At 42.2% G+C, this 25,043-nt stretch overlaps 1 protein-coding gene across 1 annotated transcript; it reads right to left on the reverse strand.

The window, feature by feature from the left end:
• Positions 1-364: 364 nt before the first annotated feature.
• Positions 365-23,823, reverse strand: nsmce2 (NSE2 (MMS21) homolog, SMC5-SMC6 complex SUMO ligase). The gene is made up of 6 exons (XM_047036078.1): positions 23,259-23,823; positions 23,037-23,149; positions 8,910-9,066; positions 8,652-8,746; positions 8,053-8,159; positions 365-930 (listed from the first exon to the last, which is right to left on the reverse strand). The coding sequence occupies exons 1-6, from the start codon at positions 23,371-23,373 to the stop codon at positions 825-827; spliced, it is 693 nt and encodes a 230-aa protein (XP_046892034.1). The 5' UTR covers positions 23,374-23,823; the 3' UTR covers positions 365-824.
• Between the last annotated feature and the right edge of the window lie 1,220 nt (positions 23,824-25,043).

The following is a 25,043-nucleotide window of genomic DNA, read 5'->3' on the forward strand; positions in this document are numbered from 1 at the left end:
TTTATCCAAAATGAATTCTTCAGGCCGCCGTTTTCCCAGCTGAAATGACCAAACTCAGCAGAAACTAAATGTAGTTTGGCAACTGGCAGAACCTAATTCAAAGTGACCCAAAGTAGGAATGAATGACTAATAATTTTTAGTCTTGACTGCCTGAACTATCTAAGGCTGCAATTGGTGTGGCATAACATTCCTTATCTAAAAAGAGAGGAAGGCATGTGAAATCTCATCAAAACACTATTGTAAGATGTAAGATTAGCTTCACCTAGTTTCATCTCAACAATCAATTTGTTTCTGTGTTGGATTTTTTTTTTGAATGGGTCAGGAGAGGCAGGAGAGAGTTCAATCAGTCGAGTGGATTCCTTGATTTCATTCACTTGGTCTATTGACAAAATATTCCTTTATTTCTGTTGAATTCATTAAATGGTAATGAAGCATAACTTGAGCCATCGTATCACATTTTAATAATTACATGAATATTTTCTGTTAAAATAATTGTCTAATTATTAACTCTGACTAATTTGACATATATCAGATACAAAACTATTAAGAAACTACCATCCAATGGTCACATTTGCTAACTGCAATCTCTACGGACTAATACAAATGTTGTTAGTTACTGATGAGTTCCACACAGTTTTTTTATGGAGTGAAATTAGTTGATTATTCAATTATGAACTTTATTTAAGGACACAACTGTGTTTCTCCCTTGAAAACAGAAATCTAATTTACATGGTAACTTAAGTATCTATTTATTTATTTTTTACAACCAGAACAGTCTCCAACGTTGAAACATTTAATAAAATAAACATTCCAGGAATCACATCTCATGTCTTTGAGTTCTGCTTTTTCTGAATCATCCTCTTCATCATGGTATCCAAGATCAAATCCTCCTTCCTCACGTCTGTGTTGCTGCAGCCCACCCTTGGACAACTGGAGATGACGGAAAACATACACAGAGGAGGAGGAGGAGGGAGGGAGGGAGGGAGGGAGGGAGGGAGGGAGGGAGGGAGGGAGGGAGGGAGGGAGGGAGGGAGGGAGGGAGGGAGGAGGAGAAGAAGAAGACTTTATTTATATAGCACATTTCATACAAGAATTGCAGCTTAAGATGCTTAACATAAAATCTATAATACAAGTGATAAAAGTAATAATTAAAATCGCAAACAATAACATAACTAACAAAAGTAGTAAAACCCTTCTGAGATCAAATTAGTTAAATACTTTGGTAAAAAGGTAGGTTTTAAGCTGGCTTTTAAAAATGTCTAGCGTGTTTGCTTCCCTAATATTTATGGGTAATTTGTTCCATAGCTTTGGGGCGTAATTAACAAAGGCCGCATCAACAATCTTCTTATGACTGCTTCTGGTGACCTGTAATAGGCCTGCATTTAATGATCGCAGTGTTCTAGCTGGTGTGTAGTTTACAAGAGAGTTAGCAATGTAGCTAGGCCCTTGTCCGTGTAGAGCTTTGTATGTGAGGAAAAGGACCTTAAAATCAATTCTGAAGGTAACAGGGAGCCAGTGTAAAGTAACTAAGACAGGACTAATGTGTTCTCTCCTTTTAGTTTTGGTTAATAATCTAGCTGCAGAATTTTGAATGAGCTGTAGTTTTTCAGTGGTTTTCTTGGGAAGACCAATGAAAAGTGCGTTACAGTAGTCTAGCCAGCTGGATATAAAAGCATGGATTAACTTAGTAAACATCTTTATTTTGGATTTGGGGCCACACAGTGGGACTTCAGTTTTGTCTTCATTTAATTTAAGAAACTTATCATTCATCCATTTGTTTATTGCCGACAGGCAGTTGATAATGGATTTGATGGCCGCTGCATTGTTGGGTTCAGTGGATATATATAGTTGTGTGTCATACACATAGCTATGGAAATCTATGTTATGTTCTCTATGTCGCCAAGTGGTAACATATAAAGAGAAAAAGTAATGGACCTAAACATATTAAAACATTCTCTATATAGTACTCTATTTTACAAAATAACTTCATTGGTCTGCAGAAGATAATACACAGACAATTGAAGCAAACAGGCTAGACTCCAGATAACAAACACTATGGAGATTCAAACAAATCACAGAGCTAAAGCCAGGGTCGGTAAATAAACTTAACTTTGTCAATCTGTCATCCATTTCCGTGTTGTTAGTCAGTGATTGTTTCATTAGAACATTGGTCTGGCTCTTCAATCATTCAGCAACATTTACTTTATTGGCTAAAGGATGGCTAACACATTGCAGGTTAGACTGCAGTTGGTCTATAGTAGATTTGAAAAAAACGTGGATTTGATCAAATGCGCATATTGGTTTCTAACTTTGTTACGAAGGGTATTACGATCCCTTGATGGTATTTTTCCATAGATAAAATAGCTAATCTGCAAGAGGTTTCTTCTACACTGTCACTGGTACTGCCCCAGTTGAGCTTTTCACATGGCTACAGGCTTATCGGTTGACTTAACAGCTGAAATATGAAGCTAAAAGGTTTCTAGCCTACTGCCTCTCCATGAAACGAAAATGGCAGAGTGGGGCACAATAAAGGCAAAACTGCTCAAACTAATTTGTTGGTGAGGTCCGAGATATTTTGTGGCGAAATATGGCCAATAGAAATTAATGGATGGATGTTGAGGATTAGAGCGTAGCTGTCGCCACAGACAACCTTCTGGTGACTCCAGCTTTGATGTTCTAAGATGTCCGAATTTTTGGGGGATGAAAGTAGGAGTTACCTAGCTGTGTGTGTTATGATAGTAGGTTAGCTAGCCAGCTGTAGAGATGTATCAGCAGTGCAGTTAATTTAATAGTTGATAGCAGCACGGTCGGACACTATGCACAAATGAGGCGGCTCGCAAGTAAACTTAATTTTCCCAGAAATATAAATTGTAGGTTAGTTTTTGACATCAACATATAATTGTATAGCTTTTTGTGGGTATATAGTGTGTAGTACAGGATAAGATAATAATAGAACATTATATTCTTAAAGGTTTTTTCTCCCAAAAATGTTTCGGACTCGAAACCAAAATTCGATAAGAATCGTTTTAAAAAACCAGAATCTCTAAAATTGAAACGATACCCAACCCTAACGCTGCGTGTCCACTAGAGCAACACAAATTGCTTGCCACCGCTTGCCTTCCCACAGTGCACCACACTCGGGGCTTGTCAGACAGATGAATGCAGAGTTGTAGTTCTCCAAGGTCACTGTTGTAGTTTGTAGAACGTTATGGCCAAGTGTGTAGACTTAGTTTTACGTACTCACAATATCGATCAAAATACAACTTTTACACACATGATGCAATAAATCCAATACACTGGCTAGATGTAGCATGATATTATCCACTAGGCTGCTCACAATACTTTTTTGTGTGTATTTTATTCAGCATGAAAGATTCACTGTTACAGTATGCCACTGGGTACTCAGGGTAACCAGTGATGTACCGCTGGCGGGGCTAGCTAGCTAGCAGTGCAATGTTACGTTATGTTATGAGACTGAATTTAAAAGTACAAAAACCCCACCAGCAGCACCGACAACAATGCGCCATGCCTCATTTTTTGGGTTAACCGAACATGCCTGGGTATGCCACACAGACGATTAGTTTGTCCTCCATCTTGAAATTGTGAAAGCTAAAAGTGTTTACAATGACCAACGGTTGCTACATTACAAGAAACACCAATAATCCAATTGGCCGTTGCTCGCGAAAATCTCTTTTACATAAAGTTGAGAATATCTCAACTCAAATCACTTGGATCGCGTCGCTTTGCTACCCACAGTGCAACACCAGCGATTCGCCTCCCGTTGCTCGCATCGCGTGACTGTTGTGGACACGCACTGTAATAGTAACCCGACATTATCAATATTTCATAGTCGGGTGACAAGATTGCGTTGTGTTGGCTCAATGTTGGGTTTTAGTTGTCACCATGGAGTGTCGGTAAGAACACTAGAAGACAAGGCACAGGCATTCTTTCATTTATTTTACTGTAATAGCTTCGGTTTGTCTATGTACAGTACCAGTCAAAAGTTTGTACACCCACTCCCATGTGTCCAAACTTTTGACTGGTACTGTATATGTGTGGTGTCCCATGGTTGGCCAAAGCATGCCCTCTCATCCGCTCTCTTTTACAGCCGCTCCTACATTCATTGGGTGAATGTATGTCCTGTAGACAGTGTTATCTACGGAAGAGGTGCCTGCTAGTTATCGTCATCAGGAATAGCAGGCAGCCTGATAAGGCAAGCAACTGGTCGATGGTAGCGTCTGTCCTTGACCTGGATGTCCGCTAAACGTATGTGGCCATATGCCCCAGGATAGGTGGTCTCAAACCGGCCTACAGGCCAGAGTGCTCGGGGAAGTTGGTAGTCCACGATCATCACCAGTGGTGTAGTGGTAAAATTAGAGGTGGGTAAACTATGATTTTTATTATTTATTTATTTATTTACAGGGTCGTCAAGTTTGGAGTGAGATTCCCAGAGATCCCCCCCCCGCGCATAAATGCTATTTAGAGGTGGATAGACGCAATTGTGGATAAACGCTATTTCCGAATTTCGGGAGGTGCGTAAACAGCGTTTACGTGCGTCTAGCCCCCACTACATCCCTGATCATCACGGTGGATCCAGGCTTGAGGTCTTCAGTGTCTTTCATCTACTTTCGTCTTAACTGAAGGTTGGGCAGGTACTTCTTAATAAAGCAGTTCTAGAATCTGCAAGTACCTGGGAGTGACGCCATCTCCGCCGACTCAGCAACTACGACTTGGGATAGACTACCTGCGGCAGTTAAGTGTCCTGCCACCCCATGAACAGGTAGTTTGGGGTGACGGCTCAGGATTGGCCACATCATAAGAGACATATCCCAGCGGTTTGGAATTCAGTATAGCTTCAACCTGTCAGGGGTGTCCTGAAGACTTCCTCTGTCCGTGTTTGACATCCTACTGTTGTATGGAGAGCAGCTTTGACTGAGCGGATTTCACGTTCCCACATACCTCCAAAATGTGGTGCGTTAGGGGGATTGTATTTGAACCGGATATTCTGCTTGGCCAGGTGTGTTTGGAGGTCTAGACTCATGGCGCTGAAGGCGTCCTGCAGCTCTCATCACCCCCTTGAAAGTTGGTTCCATGGTCAGAGAGAAGTTCAAAGGGAGTTCCACGTCCAGTCACAAACCGTCTCAGAGCCATAAGAAAGGCATCTGTGTCCATATTATAGAGCAGGTACAAATGAACACAACAGGTGCTCCTGCACTTAAAAATCACTCAGATCTCCCCCGCTTCACCTGGAATGGTCCAAAGAAGTCTACATCTGTAGAGTATAACGCTGGCTTTAGGAGGCGAAGGCAGGCTGGAGGGAGGTCCGCCATCTTTGGGATCGTGGGCTTGACCCTCCACTTCTGACACTATGCAGGAGTGTTGGTGCCGTCGTATAGCTTCTCTCCCTCTGAGGATCCAGAAGGTTTTCCTCATTTCCGCGAAGACTCTCTGGCCCAGGATGGCACAGTTTGCTGTCATACTGCCTTATGAGGAGACTGGTGATGAGATGCTTGGGATCCAGGACTTTGGGATGCAAGGCGTCTAAGATGAGGTCATCGACGTGACATAGTCTGCCACCCACGCGGATGAGCTGGCATCAAACTCTGGAGACAGAGTAAGAAGGCGACTGGATAGGGAAAAAGGCTTAACAGATTTGCAGGCCTGTGTTTCTTCTGGGAAACTGTCCCTCTGGGATTGCTGAATCAGTGTAGTTTCGGCTTTTTGGTAATCAGCTGCTCCTGGGTTTCCTGTCTGGCCTGTTGTCCGCTGCTGAGACCTGCAGGTGGCTTCAACCAGGTCTTCAAAGTTTGGAGTCAAAGCAGGCTGTCCTCCTGAGTTCTCGGATCTGGCTTCTGTGGGTAGGTGGCTTACAATAGAAATGTAGTTGCTGGTCCACTGCCGCATCTGAAATCCACCCGAGGCGAGCAGGGATGTCATCTTGTCTACCTGCCGAAGGGGTGCTTTGTAAGCAGTAATCCACGTAGAAACGTTCAACTGACCATCGAATCTGGTCACTTGGCTGGTAGTAGGTGAAGACGTGATGATGTAGTACAAACGTCGCACATCATGGGCTGCACGTTGTGCCGAAAGGAAGAACCTGCCACTCAGGTGGTGTTTTCGGATCCCGCCACAAGAACCCTTAGAAGGGACTTATATTGGGGAGCAAGTGAACCTGGTGAAACATCCCCTTTATATCACCACTAATAGCCACTCGATTTGTTTGAAGCATATCAACACACCTAAGAGTGTGGGTCCTGGTAACATGAGCTTATTGAGAGTTTTTACATCGTAGGTGTAGGAGCAGTTGAACACCACTCTGTCCTTTCCATTGTGGGAGACAAGGTGGTGGGGGAGGTACCACAAAAGTCTTACCACAGTGGTGTCCAACTTGATAAAAATATTGCTGTCATGACCTGGGGTGCAATCATGAGTGTATAAGGTGTATAGCAGGGGACTCAACACACAAGCCTGGGGGCCTCAGTGCTGAGTATGAGGACAGAGGAAAGTTGGGAGCCCAGCCAAACTGACTGGGGGCGGTCTGTTAAGAAGTCGTGGATCCATCTGCAGATGTCAGTGCTGATGCCCAGGCTATGTATCTTGGACACCAGTCTTCCGCAGATGATGCAGTTGAATGCAGAGCTCAAGTCCACAAACAACTTGCGTAGGTGCCAGGATGTTCAAGGTGGGTCAGCACACAAGGCAGGGCTGAGTTGATTGGCATCCGCGGTTGACCTGTTTGCTTTATAGGCGAACTGGTGCTGATCCAGTGTGGAGGGGAAGGAGGCTTTTATGTGATTTAGCAGCAGTCTTACAAAGCACTTCATAACAGTAGAAGTGAGGGCCACTGGTCTTTAGTTATTGAGGCTTCACAGCTGTTTTTTTCAGAAATGGCAGAATGGTGGCAGATTTGAGGCACTTGGGGATGGAGCAGGTAGACAGAGAGAGGTTGAAGATGGAGGTAAATATCTCAGCCAGCTGGTAAAAGTAAAAGTATAACTTTCATGCTTTTAGTTGATTGGTTAAACTCTAATTGGTGTCGGTCATTTCTTACAGCACATGAGCATTGTTTATATGAGATAATTTTTGGTTAAAGTTATTTGGGATCGAAGGAAGCTGTTATTAGTTGGAAACTAAAGGTTTTTTGACCGTCATTCTGTTGATAAATAAAAGCATTGAAGCAAGGATTTTATGTTTATCAAAGAAAGGATTGTTTTGGATAAAGTTTTTCCTTTGGATTATGACTTGTACTGGACATTAATTTTGGAAATCAATTAACTGCCACGCACCTTTCACCTGTGTTGGAGTCATGAGTTTAGCCTATTTAGGCTAAACTTTGTCTGATCGACAGACTTGTGCAAGGGAACCCTTGCGACATCTGCCGATAGAAAGGCAAATTGCAGCCTTGAAAGGCAAAGAAAAACCTTTATGAATGCGCAATTAAAATCCTTGTGCTGCCTTCGGGTCATTGTGACCCACCTTTTGCACCACGACTGTGGGTCATAATGACCCGAAGGCAGCACAAGGGGAAAACGTGCAAAATAGTTTTAAATTAGCTTTCCCTGGTGATACATTTTTCTTTGTTTGACCTGGTAAACCATGAATAGGCTACATCTTTCAGGCAGTTTTCGGAAAATGCGATTTGCACCAACAACTTAACACATCACTTGACCATAATCGGGCCAGGTACAGTGCAATATAGTCAGTGCAAAAATACTGGGTGATAAAACACATATCTAGGATTGAGTGCAAATGTTGTTTTCTTTTTCTTTCCTTCACTGCAGCCGGCGCTCGACACTTCTAATGACACCTCTTTGAAGGCGTGAAAAGGTTTACAAGCTTTGAAGCTGATTATCTAGGCTACAGCTTTCCAGGTTTACCAACATTCAGATATACATATCAACTTCTACTATTTTAAGATTTCAATGTATGACACATAATTTAAAAGCTTACTATCTGCACTTTCACACTCTGTAAAAAAAAAAAAACTGAGAAATTACCTAGGTGTTTGTACTCTGATAAAACGCGTTACAGCACGGAAGAAAGGCAACTGACCGGAATTTCTTCCTGTTATCGTGTTTGGCCTTGATCATGCTCAGAGCTGCTTCCTGGTCGTAGTAGTGGCAACATTTCCTGTTCTTCACTGGGTTCTTCATCTCCACCTGCAGGAGACAAAGATCTAGTCTCAGAGAAGCACCAACACACAGCATCTGACCACGACTATGAGAAGCTGCGTAGGGTTGGGATTTATAACGTGTGTGGGGGGGGGTATTTTCTTCCAGTTAATCAGCAGTTATCATATATTTTTTATCACCAGATCTCATAAATTCAATTCAACTTTACTTAAAGACCAACTGTTAGCACTACACATCAGAGCCCGGCAGTGGTCCTATGGCTTATTTGCTACACACGAAAGGGTGTAGACATCGGTTAGTCTGAATGTGAAAGGGGTTGTTTGTGATCACTGGCTCTCTAAGCAGTTGAGTGCCATTGTTGAACAGTGATATTAGACAATAACCATATGGCCACATAATTTTGCAACTAAAAAAACATTTATATAGCCAAATGAAGTAAGAGTAGGGGTAGCATAATGTGACTTGGCAGCACAACTACGCAGTATATTAGGTACTGTAATGTGAGAGAAATGAACTGGCCTGAGTGAGGGGACAAATGAAGTTCACTTGACTCTGTGTCACAGCAATGTCTTCGTCAAGCTCCTCCTCCATGTCCTCTGCTACGTTTGAATTGGCTAAAGAAAGAATTGAATGTCTTGAAGTTGTATGCTAAAAAAACATTACTGACAGTAATTTAACAACGTTACACGTCTTAGTAAACAGAAGACAAATTACTTCACCATGCAATTAACTAAGTAAGTTGTAAATTCAAATATTGTTGGTATTGTTGCATCCTACCTTGTTTTATGGAACTTCTAATGCTCTCCTTGAAACTGACCACCTTGTCGTGGTTTTGTAACTCAGCATCAGAGAGCCGGCTCATAGCCTCAGTATACTGGTCTCTCACCCGGTCACTCAGGGCAAACAAAGCTTCAGGGTACTGCTGGTGTCTGGCCTGAGGTGCAAAACAAACTCACTTTATATCCCTCAAAACCTAAAGTGTTTAGATGTGTTCCCTCTAGTTCAAGTTCAAGTCTTTTATTTGTCAGGTGCACAGAGCAACACAAGGTTAGACTGGGCACTGAAATTCTTAAGACAAGACAACGCAAGCACTTGGCATAACATAACATATAAGTACACAGAACAAATTTACATCTATGCTGAGCTTAGATAAGTGAACTTTCTAAATATACAGATAGCAATAAATAAACGACTATACTAACCCTAACACTAAAACTTCCTAAATTACAGATAACAATAAATAGTACGCTATACTAACCCTAATACACAAAAAAAAAAAAAAAAAAAAACCTGTTACAACCCTATAAACTAATCTAACCTAAATGGAGTACAGTGCAGTAGTGCAAATTTACAGATCAGTGACTTTGTCAATGACCAAACAGGAGCCTGGTGGCGAGGTACAGTAGTGCAATGTTACTGAAAGAGCAACCAGTAGCTGAAAGTGACAGTGTATAAGTGACTAGTGTGCAGTAAAAATGTCCATATCAGTGTCCATTGAGAAGCCTGATGACCCTTGGGTAGAAACTGTTGTCCAGTCTGCGTGTGCGCGACCGGATGCTGCGGTAACGCCTGCCAGAAGGCAACGGGGTAAAGAGACTGAAGGATGGGTGGGAACAGTCTCTTAGAATCCTGCTGGCTTTCCTAAGGCAACGTGTGTGGTAGGTGTCCTGTAGGGCTGGGAGCTTCCTGCCGATGATGAACTCAGCAGAACGGACCACACTTCGTAGGGCCTTGCGGTCCCGGTCTGTGCAGCTCCCATACCACACTGTGATACAACCAGTCAGAATGCTTTCTATAGTGCATCTGTAAAAGTTAGTAAGGATGACTGAGTCCATACCAAACTTCTTCAGTCTCCTCAGGAAGAAGAGGCGCTTACGGGCCGTTTTGACCACCTTGTCCGTGTGAACAGACCAGGTGAGGTCATTGCTGATGTTCACCCCGAGGAACTTGAAGCAGCTGACCTTCTCCACTTCCGATCCATTGATGAATAGGGGTGCATGCTCCTCCTCCTGCCGCCTCCTAAAGTCCACAATCATCTCCTTGGTCTTGCTGATGTTAAGAGAGAGGTTGTTGTCCTGACACCATGATGTCAGGGTGTCAACCTCCTCTCTGTAGGCTGACTCGTCACTGTCAGAGATGAGGCCCACGATGGTTGTGTCGTCAGCAAACTTAACGAGGAGGTTGGAGCTGTGCGTAGCCGCACAGTCGTGGGTGAACAAGGAGAACAGGAGAGGGCTGAGCACACAGCCCTGGGGGGTGCCTGTGTTGGTGATCAGTACAGATGAAGTGCGGTCACCGATTCTCACCACCTGTGGCCTCCCCGTCAGGAAGTGGAAGATCCACTTGCAGAGGGAGGTGCTTAGTCCCAGGTCCACAAGCTTGGAGACCAGTCTGGAGGGGATGATGGTGTTGAATGCAGAGCTGTAGTCAATGAACAGCATCCTCACATATGTATTCCCCTTGTCCAGGTGGGAGAGAGCGGTGTGCATGGTCAGAGCGATGGCATCGTCTGTAGACCTATTGGACCGGTATGCAAACTGCATAGGGTCCAGTGTGGGGGGCAGCGAGGAGCAGATGAATGATTTGACTAGCCGCTCGAAGCACTTCATGATGATAGAGGTCAGTGCTATTGGGCGATAGTCATTCAGACATGTGACCTTGGTGTTCTTGGGCACAGGGATGATGGTGGTCCTCTTGAAGCAGGTGGGGAGTACAGACAGGTTAAGGGAGAGGTTGAAGATGTCACTGAAGACCCCTGCCAGCTGGTCAGCGCAGCCCCTAAGGGCCCTACCTGATATGCCGTCTGGGCCAGGTGCCTTGCGAGGGTTGATCTTCTTAAAGCATAGCCTCACCTCAGCTACAGTTAGTGTAGGCACACCACTGGCTTGGCCTTCAGGTAGCTCCACTGCAGGGGGTTCACTGTCCCTCTCAAAGCGAGCGTAGAAGGAGTTCAGCTCGTCTGGCAGTAGGACAGAAGACTGGGTCTCATTGTAGCCTCTCCCTTTGTATTCTGTAATGGCTTTAAGTCCACTCCACATGCGCCTGGGGTCAGAGCCATGGTAGCTGGACTCCACCTTGGTCCTGTAGGCCCTTTTCGCTGCTTTGATGGCCTTCAGAAGGTCGTATCTGGCCTTCCTGTACTCATCAGGGTCCCCAGAATTAAAGGCGACAGTACGGGCTCTCAGCTTGGCCCGGACCGCGGCATCAACCCAGGGCTTCTGATTTGGGAAAGACCGGACAACCTTCTTGGGGACAACGTCATCAATGCAGTGCTGGATGTAGCTGGAGACAGTGTCTGAGTATTCGTTAATGTCCCCATCTGCTGCGTCCCTGAACATCAGCCAGTCAGTGGTGTCAAAGCAGTCCTGGAGGGTCGCCACACACTCGTCACTCCATAGGTGAACTGACCTCTCAACCGGTCTGACCTGTTTGAGCTTTTGTTCATATGCGGGGAGAAGAAGAATGGAGGTGTGATCAGCCTTCCCAAAGGCAGGGCGGGGGAGGGGTTTGTAACTGCCCTTGAATGTTGTATAACAATGGTCAAGGATCTGGTCTCCACGTGTGAAGAAGTCAATGTGCTGATAGTATTTGGGCAGGACTTTCTTCATGTTAGCTCTGTTGAAATCACCAACAACAATGAAGGCTGCCTCTGGGTGCACATTTTCCAGACCATTGATAATCCCATACAGTTCATCCAAAGCAGCGGCCTTGTCTACCTGGGGGGGGATGTAGACTGCACTCATGACGACCGCAGTGAATTCCCGAGGTAGATAGAAGGGTCTGATTTTTACAGTTAGCAGCTCAAGGACCGGAGAGCAGTGAGATGCTAATACCGCTACATCCGTAGCCCAGAGAGAGTTAACCATAACACAGACCCCTCCGCCCCTGCACTTCCCTGAGTCAGCTGTTCTGTCCTGGCGGTATATGGTGAATCCCGACGGGGTAACCGCTGCGTCGGAGATCTCCGGAGACAGCCAGGTCTCAACGAACGCCAGTACACAGCAGTTCCTGATGTCCCGTTGGAATTTGACACGAGCGTTAAGTTCATCCATTTTGTTGTCGATGGACTGAACGTTAGCTAGTAAGATGGTTGGAAGAGCAGGTTTGAAGCATCGTTTCCGAGTTCGAACAAGGACTCCAGCACGCCGGCCACGTTTCTTCTTTCTCCGTCTAGCGGGTAAACAGAACGGCGAAACAGCAAAGGGCCAGCTGCAGTCCGAGCTCGCACTCCGAGAAGTGGAATTAAAGTTCGTAAAATGATCCTTGCCAAGTGACAACTTAATGTCCAGAAGTGTCTGCCGGTCGTACTGAATAAACGACAATATAACATTGACAAAACAAGTAACGAACACTAAAAAGACTAACAAAAAGCTGGGTTTTTGCGGAGCTCTTGTCGACGCAGCCATCGCGTAGGCGCGCCGGAAGTTTTTTCTCTAGGGATGCGTATTGTGTAACCGTTAACCAACAATACGAATGTTAACCCTCTCCGGCTGGACCATTCAAATATGGGAACTTAAATTCCCATGGCTCCTGCCTTAATATCTTAGCCGTCCAATCACCAATTTTATTTATGAAAACTGCCAGATACTCATGACAACATAAGCTAAAAGCACATATAATTGGTTAAAGTGTATTGTCATCATTGTCATCCATCTTTTGCCTATGCGGAGTCAGAGAGGATACAATGTTAGATCTACCGCTTCAAAATGAAAACTGCGGCAATATTTCTAGTAAAGACAAGTTTCTTAACATTGTCAATTGTAAATTGTCAATTAAAAGTCAATTTGTGTCATTTTAGTTATGAAGCATTTGTAGGAGTAACGAAAGTTTTTCAGAACAAAATTACATGATCCTGCTTCTGTGTTTGTGACAGGCAGCTACTGACCGTAGTAGTTCTGCATAGCCTTGTTTTTTGCAGATTTCTGTAAAACTAGCTAAATAAACATTAGCTAGCTACACTAAGTACCCTTTAAGATACATATCTATAACGTATTTGGCCAATTTGGTCGATTGTGGAAGAAAGTCAAACCTTTTCAGTTATGGAGAGGAGTATAACTAGCTAGCGCCAGCTAGTTTTTTGGGGGGGAATTTCAATTTTTCGCTCGCCTTAGCCAACTCCTTCACCCCTACATTTAGTCACTAACGGAGCTAACTGGAAAATCAAACTTTTCCCGAACCCCATGGGGAGGAGAGCCATAACATGTAATAAAACTTTGCAAAGATTGTTCTTGCTCCGGCTTTAACTTTTGGATATTCAACAGCGTTTGCCACAACGGACCGAATGGCTTTGTTCACATCTTTCTCCTCCTCCATTACCGAACTATAACTCAAACTAGCGCACGACATCAACGTCATCGTTCTCAGCGACTAACTCTGTCCACTGATTGGACCTACAAAAAGTGGATTTGAAAAATCCAACTAATATGCCAAAATCCCAGATCTAGTTTAGAAACAAATTGAAAATTGAGCTGAAGTTCATAGGAGGGCAGAAGCACGCTAGTCAATGTCCCCAGCAACTTTTTTTTTATCTCGCAACAACTGTAGCGATTTGGGCAATTTCCGTTTTTGTTGATGTGCAGCAGCAAAATAACATTTGTACTTCCATATAGCCGCCAATCATCTTTTTTTTTTTTTGCAGACGCTCTTATCCAGAGTGACTTACAGTAAGTACAAGGACATCTATCCTATCATGACAGTACCCCATCATCTTAATAGTTTGAATTTACGAATCACGTAAATCACGTAATCTAGTGACTTTCAGAGAGTACAAGTACAGTGCAATACACTCTGGGATTCATTGTGTTTTAATTTTTTTTTTTGTTGTTGTTGTTTATGCTGCTTTTTACAAATCAAGTTTTTTTTTGTATAGTTTTTGTTTTGTTCAATATGGGTAGACGATCGTCCATTCTACATTTGATCTTGTCTGTTAACGGTTAATGGTCGTAAACAAGTGTTTGTTATCAGTAAAAAAAACAAAAAACAACACTGCTTTTTTAGAAGATACATGAGGCAATGTTGTTGAGAAGCACTTTTTGTCATATTTGCCAAAATAAACTTCACATCTTGATGGCAACCACTACATCTAAAGGTTTGACGGTGAAATCATCATGAAATTGCACGTTACTGTAGTTTTCAACCAATCTAGGCAGAGGTATTCTAAACAACCGAACTAGAGGCCCAAGAATGGCGGAGGAAGAGCTGGGAATACATTCAGTTCCAGATTTCACAGTTAAAAGACAAAGGAGAAAACACAGTACTTGAAAAGGCTACCAGCAAAAAGAGATTGGACAGTAAAACCTGAGTCAATATCGGTGTTGCTTTTCAACACTGGCAAGAACTGAGAGATTTAAAGGGGCTGCAAAGTGACGCCATGGTAGCCGTATTTCTCTTGGACTACAGTACCAGTCAAAAGTTTGGACACATTTTCCCAGACTTTTGACTGGTACTGTATGTAGTACTGAATTGTGGAGTTAGACCGTTAAGCGGTTTCTCAACTTGTGTTCAGGATCTTTTGGGCGGGGCTGAAACCATGCCTTGATGATGCAATGGAAGGACTGAGCATAGCCCCTCCCCTAATACTTTAGTAACTACAGAGCGCATAAGCTGTTATTAAAACTAATAAACTGTTATTTATTGATAGCCTAGCGATATTGTTGGAATGCTGCTTCAGCATTCCAAGTATTGTTCTTTGAATCTTTATTCAACTTCTTCATATTCTTCTTATTATTCTATTTCTTCCGCGACACCCTTCAGCGCCTTCAAATCTTCAGCTATTAAAACCGTTCAGCTATCAAAAAATTTTGCAGTTTCAGGCCATGGGCCCTATGACTTTTCAGCTTTGTACCTCTTATGCTTGAATTAATATAAATCAATATTCATAATATTTTTTACATGGTTTGCAATGGAGTTCTCTTTCAAATTGTCTCAAACTTCTTAAAACTTCTTCAACTTCCAAATTCTTCTTCTTCCTCAATCTTTCAGCTAGAGCCACCATTTAAACTTTAAAAAGTTGACAATACCATGAACTATTTTTTAATAATTCAGTTTTTTGATATTTATTCAACTTTTTTCAATATCACTGATTATGTTTCATGACTTTTTCAACTAGTTTCTGAGATTTACATGGGTGTGTACGAGAAAGCCTAGAGTGGAGACTGAATCGCTTAGAGTGGAGGGGAGCTTCAGATGTCGTTGAAAACATATTTCTAGTTTGCCAGCATTGCCACAATTTTGGCTCTTCATGCTTCGTTTTTGGATCAATAGATAGCTAATTTTGAGCTGGTCGTAGACAGTTGTCTGTGGAATCCAAAAGACTTAGGCCGAATCCCAATACTCCCCCTTACCCCTTACCCTTTCCCCTTAGTTTTGCGAGAAAGCGAGACAAAGTCCAACTCTCGCCCCATAGAGTCCAATGCAAATCTGGTGACAAATTCGTCAGAAAAGGCAAAAAACAACCAGATTTAGAAACTGCCGGTAGAGTCATATTTCGGACCGCACAGACATATAAAGGACATCTCTGGTTTAATCTATACTATATAATATCAGAACGTTAGCAGCCATAGCTGCACCATCACCGTGGCAACCACACAAACACGCGCCAGTCTCTTACACAGGAGATAGGTATTAGCTGATTATTGGAGATACAAGACAAGCTATCCAGTCAACTCGTCTCATTAAAAGACTAAGAGCACCACAACACAACTACTACCACTACCGATACTGCTATATCTTATGCCACACTACAACTACTAATTCTGCAGATGCTGCTAATATCTCTTTTACTAACTACTATGCTAATTACACTGTTTTGTTCTACTACGCCACTGAGTGCGTTCACTTGACCATGAGAAACGCCATAGCAATTGTCGGTTTATGCCAATAATATGATTACTCTGTTTACATGTGTAATTAGTTATGCGATTACTCAAACACGTCTACATGATTCTTTTTATTAATTGTTGTATGCTCCACGGACAAAACTTGCACCATCATCCTTCTGCAACAAAGTGTCGCCGTGTCTTCCTGTATCGGCCCTACTGCTTTATGTTTCATTCAATCAATACATTGAATCCTACTAAGAAAGCCGAGTAAACGCACTCAATAATACATTGCTACTGATATTACTATCCCAACTAATTTCAGCTGTTAAAACTATAATATCCTTGTTACAGCTAGCTAGCCTACTTCTTCTTGTGTTTAACAGTTCAACTTTCAGCTTCTCCCGCATTGTAGGCTATTTAAGCTCTTAGCTTTGTTAGATGATGCAGTTCAGCTTCCACACTGCCTCTTGAAATTCAACTTTTTCTTCCATTGCTTCACAACATTCAAACTTATTCTCCTGCATTGTAGTTAAGCACTTAGCTTTGTTAGATGATGCAGTTCAGCTACCACACTGCCTCTTTAGAGTGAGTCACACATTTTTTTAATTAATTTCAGCTTGCAGGTATTTTCTCATTTCTGTATTTTCAGCCATTAAAAAAAATAATTTCAGATTTCCAATGCATTTTCAGCAGGAAATGCCTTTTCTAGTTTGGCTTAGCCATACTATTATCATATTGATAACATGCTACACTAGCTTGCTAAGTAAATCAGAAATTTCCATTCGATTGCAGACCGAGAACGACAAGATTGATTCCAGGGTAGAATTCAGATGTCCTCTGAATTTGATTCTGGCTCTGTAGGCTCAAATTTAAATGGCTGTGTAAAGCCTATCCTGCAAGGAGCATCAATTTTTGTTGTAGAGTCAAACCCCCTATTCACACCGTTACAGCTGTGACGCAACTGTCTGAGCTAATCGCGGCCACTCTAGTCAATGGTGCAGTTCACACCAGATGCACCATGATGCATTTCAGAAGCACATCTTTGCAAGAGATAGGCAGCTTTTGATGGAGGTCGCGTCCAAGCCGCAAGGTAAAATACAAGATAAAAGTCTGAAAATCGGGGGCCTGATCCATAAAGCGAGTTTACCAAATGAACGGGAAAGTAACTGACATGCCTGGCTTAAATTTGCTTTATGGAACATGCCCCCGGTCACGTCAAAGTAAAAACAGTGTGCATTAAAACAGTGTGTGCATTAAAACACTGTGGGCCTCATGTACTAACGCTTTTGCGCCCACTTCAGGCGTATTTGTTTCGCAACGTGCGCGTAAAGGCATGGCGAGGTATGTACAAACATGCCACACTGAGGTAAAAGCGCAGACTGCCTGTTGCCGGAACTGAAAAAGGCAAATTGCACTTTTCTGTGTCATGCATATGCATTCACGGGAGGGTCAGGGGGAAAGTGGGAGTTTCCCATAAAGAGATGGGAGGGGATGTGTAAAGTGCGCCTAATTATGTATTCCGCTGTATGTACAAAAACCGCCTGTGAAAGCGCACTTCTATTTTGCAGTGAAAATTCTGCGCCTCTTAAAAGCAGGTTGGTAAATATGACATAAGCTGAATTATCACAGTGTGCGCTGTCTGCGGGTTGGCCATGGTGCAGATAACGCTACGCTTGCAAATGTACGTACGAGGGCCTCTGTGCATTAAAACACTGTATGCGGACTCCCAATTGTAATTCACTTCACTACATCAGTGAAAGGAGGCCAGAAGTAGAAGGATTTTACATTATGGACGGCGAGAGATTCATCCTAGAAGTTGAGCAACACTAGTTGTATATATAATTTTTTTTACGAGCACAGTGTGCGACTAAAGATTACAAATTACCGTAATCTATTTACCACACGTTTAAAAACTAGTCCCACATTTCACAAGTGGTATGCGCCAACACAGTAGAGTTTTATGTGATGATGCAGTCCAGTCAGAGATTGAAAGGTGAACAACGCTTGAAAAGAAAAACGCTGGGAAAAAGTATCCGTGTAGGCAGAGTGTGGCTTCTGGTGCTTGAGCCCCAAATGTTCATAAAGCACCGAATCAGTTGGCAAAAATACCTTTGGGTTGTCATTTTCGACACGTGCAGTCTACGCACCCTCACAGTCATTAATTTTAGTATTATAGTTCACAACATCTAAAAAAATAAAAGATAATTTATGAAACAGAGCAAGCTATCTGTTGATATGATAATAGTTAATGTTCAATGCCAAACTGTAGGTTAGTGTAAACTGTAGTTGGTGCTTTATTCAGAGGTTGCTTGCTAGCTAACCATTGCAAAGTTGGCTAGGTTTGAGCCATGATGAGGATCACTCCCCCAATGAATTGTCTAGTAAAATAACCAGACATGTAACAAACTTACAAATTCATGTCTGACAGCACAGAAAAACCTGTATTTTGCGCTCAAATTAATGCCAAACTAAATTCTAAAGTAGGCATGGGTCAATGTGTGATTTTGGTGGTAGGTAATATGCTGTTCCACAAAACCATATGCCATAGCTTGTATTCTAAACATGGCCATTTTGAATTTCTTAAGACATTTGGACCATCTCTGCTTCTAATTGGTTGCCGTCTTACCTTTCCATATTCCACAAATGTGTCCCTTAGTACACACATACACACGCAGTATAAATATGTATGTAATGAATTGTTTGTAAAACTCGAAGAAAATTTCACTGTACTCTTAAATTTCAATGTTTGCTACAAAAAAAAGCATTAAGGAGCACTCTTTGGGGAAAAAGTTAGCGTAGAGCCCTGCAGACGTGTTCAGTGTGAATAGAGCTCCGGTAGTTGACGTTGCGCAATCCCAGCATGCACCAGTCATTTTGCCATTTTGGCAGGTATGTGGAGAGCAAAGTGGAGCGCCTGAGTGTACATACATACATATTATACATAGCTTACAGTGTTTCCCCTATGTTGGCGGCCCGCCACGGTTAAATTTCAGCCGCCACGGTATCAGAATTAGAGCTGTAAAAAATTTTGGGCCGTCTATCAGCCGTGATTGTTAGAGCGCATGTCGGAGAATATCACAGACGCACTTCACAGCGCAGTTGAGATTGCGCGTGTGCATCCTTGAGAACTGAAAGTCGTATAATTTATGTTGTCAGTTCATTTAAGCCTGTTAATGTATTAGTCTATAGTTCTTGCAAATTTAAATTAAGTTAACTGGTGTTTGTTTTTATTTTCGTTGTTTGTATTCTTCCCCTGCCAGCGAAATTGCACGTCTGTTGATTCGATAGCGATTGCTGCCCTTGCTCTCGTTTTTATTTTAGGTGCATTATTATGCTTAAGTAGCCTAGTTTTAATGAATAAATAGTGGGTATATTGTTATTATTTGCTACACAATGCTTAGCCTATCAAGATCAAATGAAGCAGACAGTGTACATGCTTCCGAGTGGCCTACCTTAATTTGTAGGATAGGCCACTGCATTTACAATAAGTCGTTACGTCAATTATTAATTTGCAGCATTTATGCCATTTAGAACATACTGTAAGGTGTCTTTATGTATGCTAATTTTATTTATTTAGGGGAAATAGGATGAAAATATGTGCAATATTACATTAGCTATTAGACTATTAGATTAAGATGCTCCGAAATACAGGGTTAGCACTTTGTTTTGGCCGGGGGGGGGGGGGGGGTGTTAGACCTGACCTGCCCCCACTGCTTAAAAAAATCCTAGGGGAAACACTGGCTTAATTTGCTGCCTATTTCGATAAACGTTGATTCAACATGCCTGAACCATCAGGAAAAAAGATAAAGGGAGTGCATTTTATAGGATTCCTAAGATCCAGAGAGAAGAACCCCATAATTCCTGACGATCACCCATGGCTTCAACTGACGATCATTCAGTCTTTCGGAATGACTTATTTTTAATAAATATGTAATGACATTTTTTTTTATGAAAAGTACACTAATATAATGTACGTTAGCCAACGTTAGTAGCTAACCGTTGACAAACGTTACAGACTAGCTAACGCTAGCTAACTTACAAGTTATAAAACTGACTGCATTAACGTAACACATAGCAATTTGAAGCCGGAAGACTTCAAAAGCTGAATATTCATCACTAATCCATCTGATTGTGTCCACATATAACCCTCCAGGCTTTTGTAGGCTTTCAAAGAATCTCCAGAGTAGGACGAAGGAAAGTTGATTCAAGAGTTGTAAATATCTGGATACCGAAGGTCAGGGAAGCTTTTCGTTTCACTCGTAAAGATCGTAAAAATGACTCCAGGAGCATTATATGGATCACACTGTTTAATCGATCCAAGTTTTGCTTTATAGCTGCTTATGTATTTTGAATTAAAATGCGCAGTGAACAGGTTGAAATCCGTGCTGGAGCCGTTCATTTTAGCCACTACTATCCTGCCAAAATGGTTTGGAGACTGTTAGCACGAACAGTTTAACTTATTTTTAAAAATAAAAGTTAATAGCCTGTTCTCCTATTCTTAAATGGCCGCGGGGCAGTTAGGCTACATGACAGTAAACAAAAGCTGCAAGACACCCAATGCAACTGCCACGAGACACTTGCGTACCACTATCAACAGAACAGCAACTGTCATGTACCAGCGGAGGCGCTGTCACGTACCACTAGCTAATGTCATGTACCAGCGGAGGCACTGGCATGTACCACTAGGTGCCAGTAGAGGCGCTAACACGTACCATTAGCTACTGTCATGTACCAGCGAATGCTCTGGCATGTACCACTAGCTACTGACACGTACCACTAGCTCCACTGGCATGTACCACTAGGTGCCAGTAGAGGCACTGGCACGTACCACTCGCCCCACTGGTATGTACCACTAGCTCCACTGGTATGTACCACTAGCTCCACTGGCATGTACCACTAGCTCCACTGGCATGTACCACTAGCTCCACTGGCATGTACCACTAGCTCCACTGGCATGTACCACTAGCTCCACTGGCATGTACCACTAGCTCCACTGGCATGTACTACTAGCTCCACTGGCATGTACCACTAGCTCCACTGGCATGTACCACTAGCTCCACTGGCATGTACCACTAGCTCCACTGGCATGTACCACTAGCTCCACTGGTATGTACCACTAGCTCTACTGGCATTTACCACTAGCTCCACGGTCATGTACCCAGACCCCCACCCCTCGCCCCTCGGCTTGAAGTAACGGCCCCGTGGATGTAGGTGGTATTGCATTTACGGTTAGGTTCCCGTGTCTTCCGGTCGTTTTTATTCTATTAACTCCAGTCAACATTTACAAAACATAGAAGAATTTTTCCTGATTTTTGCAAAGTTTGAAACCAATACGAAATGGGTAAACTAGCACCCAATTTATTTGCCTCCGTCAATAAAAGTTGCCTGCAAATGTGCTCGCGGATACTAACAGGGCACGAGCACCAAAGTTCAAATTGCCCGATAGCCGATTTACATAGAGCTGAATGAGCCATAGACTTAATGAATGAGCACAGGGAGAAATGGCTTGAGTTGCCTGCGCTGTTGTAGCTAGTTTAGCAAATGGTTGTCACACATACATGAAATTGTGTTAATATAGGCCTAGTTTATTCCCGTTATTTTAAAACAGATTTGATTTTTCATAAAAACGTTAATGACATGATGGCAAATATATTATGTTAAGAGCGAGCATAGATTGTTGACATGTTTATCTGGAGCAAAGACGAAGAATAATACTTTAACTGTTAACCACAATTTATATTTTTTAATATTATTAGTCTTGCCTTCAGAAGCTTTTTTAAACACACCCATTATTCTTTTTTTGATCGTGTCATCAAGCCAGACTGATTTTGTGGGACAATGAAGGTCCTCAGTGATTATGTTTCACCCCCACTTACATCTGATGGAAACGTCTTGTAGCCTATATGGTTCTGTGAATAAGCCCCTTTCAAAGGCAAATGTTCAATAAAGTATATTTTAGACACAGTTCTCAAGCTTTTATTTATTACATTATTTCCAAGTCTTGTTAAATCACGTTATATCCATTAATAGGTGTTTGGTTTTGTAGAATGAACATATAAAACACTGGCCACATTTCTACACTGATGATAAACTGAAGGCAGTGTGAATTTCGTGGCATTTCGTTTGAATATAAAGTTGACAGTAAGCTATGGTAAGTCTGCATTATGGAAGATTTTGGTTACCAAAATAACTAAGCTTTCTTTGCCTGGCGAGAACAACGACGGAGCTGTTCATGTTAACAGTTTATTTCATCCGATACAATGCGTTGGAAATCATACTCCTATCACTAAGAAAAAAAGCAACATATGTGATGAGTTCCATCTAGAATAGCCCTATATTTAGCCCTATAGCCTATTTGTAAAAAACAAGTGGAAGGAATACTATACAGTGACAGAATACATTTCCGTTAAGTTTGCATTATGTCTCTGATTCTTATCGGACATTCTGCCCATATCTGCCACTGCAATGCCTTATCTCACGCTCGTAACCATATAAATCTATGCTTGTGACTGGTTGTCGCAAAGTATGACGTGTACAGCTAGTTGCAAGCGTGCACAAGGTCTCGGAGCTAGGGAAAAAAAGAGCCACTGTTTAAAGCTAGACCGGAAGACACGGAAGTGGAAATAAGGCCACGTCCAGTCTTGCGCTCTCGCTTGCGTCACTGCGCCACTGAGCACTTTTCATAGAAATGAATGGAGACGCCATCTTGGAAGACAAAAGTAGCTTACTCTAGTTATATTAACTCTATGCATGTACCACTAGCCGCTGTGACGTACCACTCGCTCCACGGCCACATACCACTAGTCACTTCCACATACCACTCGCTCCACTGGCACACCACTAGCTACAGTACAGTACAGTTTTGGTTCTAACTGCCTCTCCAAATTGGGCTGGGTGGTTAGGAACACATTTTTCAGTAGTGTGATAAATAAAACACATTTTATTATCACTTTACAGGGACTTTAAAGCATAATATAAAAACGATTCACATCTTGAGGGACTTTTTATAGTCTTTAAGAATACATCTGAAATCACATTTAATAGCACATAAGACTTTCTTAGTAGAGGGTGCAATTTTACTGACCTCGGTTGTGATGTGGTGAACGATTTCATCAAAGCAGTTGATCTCTCTGTCCAGTCTGGCACAGTCCACCATCATGTCCTCCAGTTTTTTTAGGTCTGCGTTTTCAGCACCTTCTATAGAACGACACACAAGCTTAAAGAAACAGAAAGAGACCTACAGTTCTGTAGTCTACTACTACTGTCGTAGTAACAAAGAATAAAGTATGTTGTATTTGCTACTTACCCTGGGATTCAACCAAGTCAAGTGCAAGGTTTGTAATAATGTCCATTCCTGTTCCGATATCTGTCTGACATGATTTTAGGCTGGACACCGTTGAGTGGACAGCGCCAAGTGACATTCTTAAATCTAGCTAGAATAAAGTAGCCTTCTCTATCGTTAGTTATTGTTAGAACAAGGTAAGAAATATGAAGTGACTAATTTCCCTTTCAAACTAGCTAGCAAAACAAGTGGTTAGCACGAGCTTACTTTCTAGTTAGCAAACCGCTAACTTTTCCGTGTCGTTGGCTAGTTTCTCGTTAGCCTACGTAGCTCTAACAGGTTTACCATTATTTTGACTGCTGGCTGCCAAGGAACAACAACTATAAACATTAAGGCAAGAAGTAGTTAGTCTACAGTAATTAGCTAAAGTTTTTAGTAGTTAGCTTGTTATTATCTCTGTCTGAACTTCGATCAATCCAGAGACACAAAAACTACCGGGATGCAATGAAGAACATCCCATCTAGTATATGCTTCAAAATAAAAGTCCGCACAATAATCTACGTTTACAGATTTTCTCCCTTTCATGCCGTGTATCACCCGATGCATGACTCTCTGGATTGGCACCCCCTCGCGGGAGCGCGCGCGATTCAAAGAGTGAAGGATTTCGTCTTGATATCGCATCCAAAAGAAGGGGAGACAGAAGTCTCACATTATACCGTCTTTGTTGTTGAATTCAAAAGAAGGATGTCTGTTATCTGTGTAAATATCAGATGCTTTTTTCAAGACAAAATCCTTAAAATTCGTCATTCAAACGGTATAGTAACGAACGCGAACCAACATTCTTGCTCCACGACATCGCGTTCTGAGGAAATATACCCCAAGTATGATCATGATTATTGCTACACAAAAGCAGGTTCAAAGTATTTCACATGGCATGGCTCTTCATACTAATGTATAGGTTCAAAGGCATGCGATGTTAATGCAGTTAGCCTGTGCGTATAGGGTGGGTTACTCAGACAGGTCGAAAACAACAGCCTTCTGATCCAGAATAGGCTATCAACTGTCCTGAAAAGGGACCAAAGGTTCACATGAGCCTACAAAAGACAAGTACTAAAAACAATGTATCAACCATGTATCAACATCAAAAGAACCATCAAATCCTTTTTTAAGATATGAAATATTATTCTTATTGTTTAAGTCAATGAAATAAATGAAAAAATAGAACATAATAATCCCTCACCTACCATGGACTATTCTGTTTTCAGACCTGTCCACCCTATACATACACATGTAGGCTATTGGTATTCAATTGATGCTATTAAATGTACATAATGCTGGCGTAGAAGGATAGAAACGTATGCGGGGGGAGAGCATTTCATGGCAGGTTTTCCATTTGATGTAAGTGCAATGCACCCCCTGCTAACACTGACTTGGAAAGTGTCACATGCCTGAAACTTACTGTGGTTACTCATACTAGTGCCCTCAGTGTACAGCAAGAATTTTTTGATGCTGGCAGGGCTCGACATTAAGGCTTCCGCTTGTCCGGGACAAGTGGATATTTTGTAGGGCAAGTGGAAGAGAACTTTACTTAAGTTAAAACTCAAACAAAATATTTGTCGCTTTGGATAAAAGCGTCTGCTAAATGCATAAATGTAAATACCTAGTACTTAAGGGACTGTAAAAGGAAGGGTTACCCAAAACTGTTTCCCGGTGTTGTAATGTTTAATCATTACATTTACATTTATGCATTTAGCAGACGCTTTTATCCAAAGCGACTTCCAAGAGAGAGCTTTACAAAAGAGCATAGGT

The sequence above is a fragment of the Hypomesus transpacificus genome, chromosome 2 (assembly GCF_021917145.1).
Source record: "Hypomesus transpacificus isolate Combined female chromosome 2, fHypTra1, whole genome shotgun sequence".
Classification (NCBI taxonomy): Eukaryota; Metazoa; Chordata; class Actinopteri; order Osmeriformes; family Osmeridae; genus Hypomesus; species Hypomesus transpacificus.